The sequence below is a fragment of the Lagopus muta genome, chromosome 7 (assembly GCF_023343835.1).
Source record: "Lagopus muta isolate bLagMut1 chromosome 7, bLagMut1 primary, whole genome shotgun sequence".
Lineage (NCBI taxonomy): Eukaryota > Metazoa > Chordata > Aves > Galliformes > Phasianidae > Lagopus > Lagopus muta.
This window is the reverse complement of record NC_064439.1, coordinates 2677832-2687748: the sequence shown is the minus strand read 5'-3', so window position 1 is coordinate 2687748 and position 9917 is coordinate 2677832. Positions and strand designations below refer to the sequence as shown.

The 9917-nt window shown below is 46.8% G+C and overlaps 1 protein-coding gene across 2 annotated transcripts in view; it reads left to right on the top strand.

Annotated features, from left to right (window-relative positions):
• The first annotated feature begins 238 nt into the window (after positions 1 to 238).
• WNT3A (Wnt family member 3A) overlaps positions 239 to 9917 on the top strand; it is an 83558-nt gene continuing 73879 nt past the window's right edge. The window contains exon 1 of one of the 2 annotated variants that reach the window (XM_048951648.1): positions 239 to 339. Coding sequence is in view for 1 of the 2 variants with exons in the window: in XM_048951647.1 (XP_048807604.1) it covers positions 1442 to 1512 (71 nt within the window). In the remaining variant the exon portion in view is untranslated. Of the gene's footprint in view, positions 340 to 1441; positions 1513 to 9917 lie in introns of those variants that run through there. The other variant, XM_048951647.1, reaches the window with a different exon arrangement.

Genomic DNA, 9917 nt, shown 5'->3' with positions numbered 1-9917 from the left:
GGCTTTCTCCTTCTTTCCACCCCCAATGAAAACATGAGGGGTATCAGAACCCAACTCACCCCCTTCCCCTCTCCCCCCGGCACCGCAAGGAGAGAAACGGTTGGCGATGCGTAGAGAGAGAGAAATGAAAATAAAAAAAAGCAAACAAACAAACACACAAAAAGAAAGAAGAGATCAATGACTGCAGCCCCGTGGGGTGGATCTGGTGGATGAAGTCGTTTGCGGCGGAGCGGTGGCAAAGTCCAGGCTGGGACTGCAGCAACGGGGATGGTGTGGATGGACCCCGTTGGGATTTGCGTGGAAGAAGAGGATTTTGGAGCAGAGATCTTTGCTGGAGCCGTGGGATCTCGGGTTGGTTGGAGTGGTGGGGAAGGGGGGTGTGTGGTTGGGGTGTGTGTGTGTGTTTGGGAGCGGGGAAATGCCCTATTTCTTTTCTTGTTTTTTTTTTTGGGGGGGGGGGTGGGGGGGAATCAAGGAGGAAAAAGGGAAAAAAAAAACGAAACAAAACAAAACAAAACCAACCCAAAGTTTCTAGAAAGTTGGTTGAAAATGTGGGGAGGGGAGGAAGAGGAAAAGGCAGAGCGGCGAGAAGGAGAACGCGAGAAAATAATGATTTAAAAAGGGAAAAAAAAAAAAAACAACCAACAACTTCACACTTTTTTTTTTTTTTTTTTTTTTTTTTTTTTTTTTGCATTTTAGTCACTTCAACCCAGGGAGCGAAATCCGGGCAGGTTGTTATAGCTACCCAAATCCACAGGGGTCCCCCCTGTCTATTTAAACCCCCTAAATCTTCCTTCCCCTTTTTAAAACTACATTTTATCCCTTGGCTTGTGGGCCAACGTGCCCCCTAATGAGTATTAAAACACTATCTCCTCGCAATTAGCTCATTCCTGACTTCGCGCTCCTGATTGACAGAACAAGCCAAAGCATCAGAATTCTCCCTTTGGCAATAAGTGCTGATTGGGTCCTTTTTAAGAGAGCTACTTCAAACTTTTTTTTTTTTTTTTTTTTTTTTTTTCTTTTTTTAATATTTGCCTTCAGTGCTTTGGCTGAGAGAAGGGTTTTTTTTTTTTTTCTTTTTTTTTTTTTTACCTCTCCGAGATTTTTTTTTTTTTTTTTTTTTTTTTTCCTTGAGAGTTAGCAGAGGAAGGGAGAAAGAAGAGAGAGAGGATTTTACCTGGTCGGGTCGAGTTCACTTCATTTGACTTCTTCCTTTTTTTTTTTTTTTTTTTTTTTTTTTTTTTTTTTTTTTTTTTTTTTTGGTGGTGGTGGTGGGGGGGGGGGGGGAAAGGAAGGAAAGAATAAATGATTGTTATTATTCTATTATTAAAATAATCATCCCGCCTCGGAAGAAAGGAAAGTTTTGGCAACTCCGGTTTAAAGAGAGGAGGAAAAAAAAAAAAAAAAAAAAGGAGAAAAAAAAAAAGACAACTTTTCATCAATGGCCTCTTTTGGATATTTCCTGTTTCTCTGTGGGTTGAGTCAGGCTCTGTCAAGTTACCCAATCTGGTGGTAAGTTTTATTCTTCTTCTTCGTTGTTGTTTTGTGTGTGTGTGTGTGCGCGTGTTTTTTTTTTCCTCTCATTTTCATTTATTTTCCCCTCCTCTGCTTTACTCTGCAACCCCTTGCGCTCACCGTGACTTGAAATTCTCCTTTCGTTGCCACTCAGCTAAAGGAGGTGGGATTGTTCCAGCGCCAGCAAGTTCTTAGAACCTGCATTTCACCTCTTTTATTTATGCATTCGCTTTGTTTATTTTGACTGGGTTATACCTGAGCTCTCCTTCTCCCTCTGTAGCAGAGCGGGAGCGATCGGAAAGTTCTTCTGCGTGTGTTGGGGTTTTTTTCGGTTGTTTTTTTTTTTTTTTTTTTTTTTTTTTTTAAAGCGCTTTGATCCTCTCCTGTGCAGAACAAAAGGCGCTGCCTGAATTAAAGAGATAATGATACAAGTTGACATGAGCATTTCAAGGTGATTTCGAGCCAGTCAGGTGGAAGGAAGGGGGGGGCAGAGGATGGAAAGATGTCTTTTCCCCCCTTCGCTTTAAAGGATATGCAGGGAATGAATGGGAAGAAAGAGGTGAGAGGGGCACAGCGACCTGCGCGGAAGGCAGCGGAAAGTTGCGCGGTCCCAACTGGGGTAAAAAAAAAAAAAAAAAAAAAAAAAAAAAAAAAAGGCATTTTCGGGTTCTTTTTCCTCACCCTACGCCTTTAAGAAAGCTTTTTTTTATTATTATTCTCTCCCCTACCAAAAGAAAAAAAAAAAAAAAAAGCAAATGGTGCTGGGCAAGGCATGTAACTGCACGATCTGCTCTAATTACCCCGCGGAGGTAATTGGGCTGAGGGAAGCCCTTAGACAAGGGAGGGAGAGCGGAGAGGGGAAGGCGCAAAGAGAGTTCTGCGCTCCTCCGGCGGCTGCGCGGGTGCGGAGCGGTCCGACGGTGTTTGGAGGCTGTTGGGATGGGGGGGGAGATCGGGGTGAGCCCGCGGAGGGACCGAGCTCGGGGATGGAGCTGGGGAGGTGCTGCTGAGCACCGGCGGAATGTGTGTGTGTGTATGTATAGATACATTTATATCTATCTCGGCTGTTCTTTTGACGCGCCTCTAAAGGAGGGAGAGGGTTTCGGGTGCGCTGAGCGCGGTGCGTTGAAGGCAGAGTCCCTGCAACTATGTCAGGTATGTCTGAGAGCAGAGGGAAATCGTTGGGATGGGAGAGAGGCCATAAAATGCAAATGCGCTCTTGGGAAGACAGGCAGAAAGAGCAGCACCTGGACGGGAGTCATTAAAAAACGATCTTTTATTCCCAGCCACCGTCTAACTTATAATTAGAAACTCCGGTTGCATTCCTGATTGGAGAAGGAAGCGCATTCCTCCAATACCAACATAAATATTCCCCTGTCACCCGGCGAGGGGCAGAGCCCGCAGCTCGTGGGGTTCGGGGTGGGGCCGGGGGGGCACAAGGGACAGGAGTTGGTCCGAGCGCACATCGGCTGTGTGCGGGGGGACCGAAGCGGTGATGCTTTTTCCCCTTCCCTCTCTATATTTTTCTATTCCCCCCACCCCACCCCTCCTTCTCATCCTTTCACTCGGTGCCGTCCGGCGGTTTTAGACGTTTATCTTGCAAAGAGAGCAAAATCCCTTCAGGCGATGGAAATGCGAAGGTTCGGGGTAGGGATGGGGGAGTCGGGCCGGGCGCTGTTCCGCTTGCTGCTGTCTTTTCCCTCCGTGTACATTCCTGTCCCAGTTTATTTATCATCAAAACGAGACGTAAAACCCGCAGCCGCCCCTTGGCCGGACCTGGGGGTACTCGGGGGGGGGTGTGAAGGGGCCGAGGGCTGCGTGGGGGCACTCGGGACAGCCCCGTTCAGATCATAGCGGTGGGAGTGCAGTCCTCTTCCTCCAAATCGTTGTGCTCTGCAAGGACAGCTCGCTTCCAGTCTACTCAGTTTAGAAAATCGACAGCCTATCTTTCTTTTATTTGAATTGAAAGCTGTCCTTTTTTCTTCCGTTTTCCCTTTTTTTGTTATTATTATTACACATTTTCACTATTTTTTATTCACTTTTGGTAGGGAGTACAGAGCCAGAAATGTTTCACTCGGGGAGTGCAAGCAACAGACACCTCTCCTCAAACATCACTTTTTAAAGCCTCCCCAGCATCTGCTCACAGCCACATGACTGCTCGGGGCAGAATATCCCTCATCCCCCATCCCCAAATTGTCCCCCCTATGAATGAGAGTTCCTAATTAAAACATAACCTCACCCCAACGTGCGCAGAGCGATGGATGCTCGCTCTGCTCCCAGCTTGAGCAAAACCAGGGACTGAGAAACGATGCTCCCCTGTAGGGTTTGGTTAATTATTCTCCCAGAGGAAAGAAACTGGGGGAAACACCAGGCATGTATCTGTCAGGGGGAGCAAGCAGGCATGTGGCTGTTACTGTAATTGCCTCCAAGCAGAGCCCCCTGCTCGGCTGTGCCGTTCGAGTTGCCATTCCCACTGTGGCATAGAAGCACCTGCTCAAAATGGGGCTGTGCAGTGCTGGGTGGGCTCTGCACAGCCCCCGGTCTGTAGGGAGGGAATGTAGAATAAGAGAAGAGAAAACATGGAGAAAAAGGGAAAAAATCCCCCCGAGCTGCTGTGCTCTGCCTGCATCCTTTAGTGACGATGTGGGGGCAAAGCTGCTAGAGCTTCCTAAAAACAGGCAGTTCCTAAATAACGTGCTTTCAGAAAGGGAAGAAATGGGATTTGGGAATAACGTAGGACAGATCGGGTGACAGGGAGGCGGGTGCTGTTGGGACTGAGGTTGTAAGTTAAGTTTGCAGGGACGTGCCAGCGTGATTTATTGCGGTACCGGCACTCCATGGGACTTTCCCCAGCACTGCACTGCACTGCGCTGTGCCACTTAAAGCAGCCCCTGAAGGCTCTCCTGCATTCAGATCAATAGCAAAATAATAACGATAAGCCCGTGTTTATTTCAAATCTCAGTGCTCTTGTTTGCCTCAAAATAAGAGAAGAGAGAGAGGAAGGAGAATTAGGAAATGCAGAAGCAGAATTCATGAGCAGAGAGGATTAGATGTCCCCCATCCTGCTGGGGTCCAGACACAAGTGGAGGCACCACAGTGTTACAGCTTTTCCCAGCTAACTTGCATTGCCTTAACTGGCTGGCTGCACAAGTAGTGGAAGAAATGCGTATATATTTTGTTTCTTAGCAGATGGCATGAGGTCAGACTTGGTTCAGGGACAGCCAGAGAGTGCAGAAATGGCTCGGGAGGAAGAAGGGTTTGATTCAGGAAGAATGGTGGGATGCAGGTTGATGCAATGTGAACTGGTTGGGGTGAACTGGAAGCCCCACGTGAGATATCCTAGGATCACTAAGGTTGGAAAGGATCACTAAGGGCACCTTGTCCAGCCACGAAGTGGAGAGATAAAAGTATCAGAGGTTGATAGGTGAGATCTGGTGGAGCTCCCATCTCATCTGCTGCTCTCTGTACCACCTAAGTGAGGTGGGATGGCACTGGCCTCCTAATAAACTGGGTTAAGAGATGAGCAGTAACAGCTAGGAGCTGAGTGAAAGCAGCATCACTGAAGATGGACAAGAAGGATATGTGTTCAGGATGTTTTCCTAACTTCCACCTCTTTTCCCATTGATTTTAGCTTCTTATTTCTCGTTGTCCAAGAGTGGTTAAAGCAGCACTGTTGGTTGAATCATCCATGTAGGATGAGACTGGCCAAAGCTGGTGATTTTCTATAGTAGCCATTTTGCAACCCAGAAGGCTTTGAAAAAGTGATTCATTATGTTTTTCCATTCCTATTCCTTGTGCTTCAAGAAATATGGACTTATGGGAGCAGGGTGGAAGGGCAGCCTCACCATTGGGAAGATATGCTGGAAGAATTATTCCAGCAGTATGCAGGTGCAACAGCTGAATGTGTCCCTGAGAGCTGAATGGCAACACTGCAGGAAGAGCAATGCATGGATGAAGTCCTAGTTTGTGCCATGTTTCAGGTCTCTCCTGGCATTTCTCCACCTTAGGGTGAGGGAAACAGCCCCTCATTTGCACTGGGATGCAGTGAAAGCCAAGCTGAGCTCTGGATCCCATGAAAAACACAATTCCTTTTTTTTTTTTTTCATGACAAATCCTAGAGAATGGAGCTGAGTCTTGGCAGGCTCCACATTTGAGAAACCAAAGCTTAGGTTTGGCAGAGAGCGAGCACGTTAAGTGAGAAATGATCATTCCTCGTTAACCGGGAGGAAGGCAGAGCCATGGAAGGTCACCCAAGGGACAGCATGAGCCAAGCAGGTTGACATCAGAGCTCCTAAAGCAAGCTGTAGAGCTCAGAAACATGAATTGCATCTACCCCTTCTTCCTCTGATCCATTAACTCGAGCTGAGGATTTTCACATTTCCAAGGCAGTGGTATTCATCTTCAATTCCTCTGCTACTGCAGCAGGTTGCAGTGTGATGTTAAACAGCTGTCATGCTCCTCTGCAGAGGTGGTTGTATGTGGTGCAATCCCTCTACATGCTCTCCTCTCCCACCCTTGCCCCAAGGGTTGGGAATTGCCTTTATATATATGTAACACCTATGTTACAACAGTATCTTACATGGCCCCTTTCTGCCAGACAGTGCGTCATCACAGAATGATGCTTTAGCCTTTTCTCAGATATCAACTCTCCTATCATCTTGGATATTCCTAAGCATAGCAGGGGTGATTTGCACCCAAGCAGCAATGGGCATAGAGGGCACTGAGGAGACCTTTCTGCATCAATATCAGTAGTAGGAAACTGCTCCTGCCTGGTTTGTGCTTGAGGTGTAGCATGCAAAGGCATTGGACCAAAGCATTGGCTCAAGAAAAGAAAGCTTTTTCTAACAAAGAATAAAGAAATGTGAATTATTTTGCTTCCCAGCCCTTTTCAGGTAGTTCTACAGTCAAAACACATCCTTTACATACCTTTGAACACCTCTAAGACATCTCATCTGAAAACCATGGAACACTTAGTAATATGGCTTAGGCACTGGTAAGTGTCCAGAAAGGTAAAAGATGTGTCCAGATGTGGTGTCCTCAGTGAGGGAGAGACATGGACCTGTTAGAACACATTCAGAAGAGGGCCACAAAATTAGTCCAAGGGATGGAGCAGCTCCCCTATGAGGACAGGCTCAGAGAAGGAAGGCTGTGAGAAGGAAGGGGACAGACTCTTTAGCAGGGTCTGTTGTGGTAGGACAAGGAGCTGTAGGTGCCCCTGTTCACTGCAGGACTAGAAGGCCTTTAATGTCCTTTCCAACTCAAATAATTCTCTGATTCTCTGATTTTCTGTTTCTTATAACCATTTTACAGATAGGTAAGCGAAAGCAGAAGACTTTAAAGGTCCTTTCCTGGATCTCTGTTAGCACTGCCTGGCAGGGCTGGTTGTACCACCAAGACGTTCACTTGTCTGGTTCACCAAGGGAAGGCAGATCTTTTCTTCTTCTTTCTAAAGACCTTTCTGCACAGTTTCCATGTTCATGGGTGCTATTGCAGCGCACAGCGTGAGGCAGAGTAGAGAGCTGGTTGCTTAGGGACAGTAGATGTTAATGTCATAGGTAGTCCCATCCTCCTCTCCCAGCTCTCGTGCCACCTTGATGTAACATTTCACCCATGCACATGGCATTTTCCATACTAAGCTGTAAAACTAGGCCTTGGAAATTTATCACAGAATCATAGAATGACCTGGGTTGCAAGAGACCTCAAAATCGTCTTGTTCCAAACCCCTGCTGTGGGCAGGGTTGCCAACCAGTGAATCAAGCACTAGATCAGGTTGCATAGAGCCCCATCCAACCTGGCTTAGAGCTTGGAAATGGTCACCATCCCTGCTTTCTGTCTGGAAAAAAAAAAAAATAATCAGACATTTTGACTGATCTCTCAAGAGTCAGGCCAGAGAAACCTTAGATTTTACTTTGAGTCTGTGGTCTCTTTTAGGAAAGGAAAGACAAAGATTGCTGCTCTTGCCCTGGATGTGCCAGGAGAAACGAGGCTGGTATCACCATCCCAAATGATGGGATCTTCTACCAGCTCAAACCCCTTTTCCTACAACTGCAATGAGCTAATTCGGCTCAGAGCAGCAGAGAAAGGATGATGTTCTGTAGGAGGCCTCACCAGGAGCCGATGTGTTACTTTTGTGTTTACAAGAAGGTGAGAAAAGCCCAATAGAACAGCTGTGTGTCCACAGACCCACTTCCACCTTGCTCAGCACTGGCATTTCTCAGGGAAATGTTCCCTTGCTCGTGTCACTTGAGTGCATGATTCAAATATCCTAGCCACGTTCCGTAGGACTTTTTATACAGCATAATGACTGCACTTAAGGAGCATTGCACAAGTGTGTTACAGAGGGAATCCTCCTGGCTCTGAGTCACAGGAGTTCCATTTGGACAGCTGGGTTTCTGCAGTGAGTGCACTGAGGAATCCCCTAGACAGACCTGGGATTGGAGAAGAGAAACATGTACATCTGGAGATGTTCACTGCAGAGACAGGGAACAGCTTTCTAGGCACAGATAGACCCAGAACGTTTTTGGGAATGGTGAAGTTTGGTGCTTTCTGCCCAGTCAGGTGGGGCTGGTGTCACAGTGATGGTGCCAGTAAAAAAGCCCTGAAACACAGTGGAAGTTGAGGGGAAATAGGAGAGGGAGAAGTATCTTGCCCACATGTATCTTGTCCATGTGCTGTGCTCAGATAAGGCTGGATGTAGCACAGCCCAAGGCTGTGCTGATACTGATTCACTAATAGCACCTCTGCTCTTCTGGCACCTCTGAGAGCCAAATGAAGACCCAGGGTCCAGAAGATCCACATCAATTCAGCAGGACAGCAGACTGTATCCAGGGAGGGCCTCCCCCAACAGCCAGGGTTTTGTTGGGTCAGTCCCAAGGTTACTCCTCTTCTGTCAAATGTTTCCATCCTGGATCACTCACACCAATTTTCTTCCCTTCTGCCCCTTTAAAAGTGGCAAGGTTTGCTGGTTTGCTTTAAATTCTGTTATAACCTAAGCACAACACGTAAAAAATCAGCAGCTCACCAGTTCACTCCAAATTCTACCAGTGCTTGCAAAAAAAAAAAAAAACAAAGGGAGGGAAAAGGAACCAATATGTTAACTCCCTTGTTTTGAACTCCTAACATAGGGCACTGCCGTTAAAAATGGCCTTTAAGCCTGGAGAGAGCGTTATGCATCACAAAGACACTGTTTGTCTCTTCCCCTTGTTTGCCACCTGCATATTCGAAGGCTCTTTCCCACTTGGATGTTGCTGATACCCAGGAGAGCACTTTGCATTTGTAGAGCCCAGGCCATCAAAGAGTTCAAGGTGCCTTTGGTCTCATCATCACAGTTTCTGTAGTGGTATCGATGACAGTGAGTTGTGCTTTTTATGATATAGTGTTTTTTGTTTGTTTGTTTGCTTTTTGCAGGGATGCTGTTAATCTTTTCCAGTGTGCTTGTTCTTCTTCCCAGACTGTATTGGTGCAAAATGCTTTTTCTCTCATTGCATCTTTCTGAAGCTTCACCACAAGGTCACGTCCGTGTGTGGGCTAGTTCCCCTCTCACAGACCTCACAAGGTGTCCCAGGTATCTGGGATGGCCGTTTCCCCTCTTCTATGGAGGGAAGTCAGATTTTCCTCAGAGGCTCAGAGTGCGCCTCAGGGGTTCTTTGAGCTCAGATCATGGGAGACCTCCACATTTCTAGCCTGACCCCGTGTCTGTCACAGGATATGAAGCTCAGCCCTTCCCCATGCATCAATCCTAGTGTTCAGTTGAAGCTTGTCTTGCAGGAAAGGCGTCTAATCCCAAAGTGAAGATGCCTGGTTTTCCATCAGGTGCCCAAGTGTAAGTGTCTACTTTCAGTTCAGATGCCTGATGGCATCCTGTTAGTCCTCACTGGCCTGGAGGGGATCGTATAAGATCCAGAGATGCCATGCTTCTTTTTGAGCAGCAGATGGAAGCCAATCAAGTAAACCCTACAGCATCTCAGTTGCTCTTGATGCCTATCTGCAGGCAGCTGAGTGAAGTCACAAGGTGGAATTAACTTTATTCATTACATGTCTGCAATTCGGATGTCTCCATCCAAGCCAGGTGCTTTTGGCTTCGTTTGCACTTTCCATTGCTAATTATCATTGCCTGGCTAAAACATGCCTAAAATCAAGTCTTGGACTTTATTTTCTCCATCTATTTTAATAAGCTGCTTGGTGCACAGTGCTTACTGGTATACTAGAGTGGGTCCTTCGGTGATCTGATCATACACAGCAACGTGCATGCCTTCCAGACTAAAACCAACCCTATCCTCAGAAGTTTCACCCTGTCTTATATGCTGCCATGTCTCAGCACCATTGCTGAAAGCCTAAGTAGCTTGAATGTTTTGTGGCTCTGTAACACGTTTGATCCAGCTTCTAATCCAGCACACTCTGGA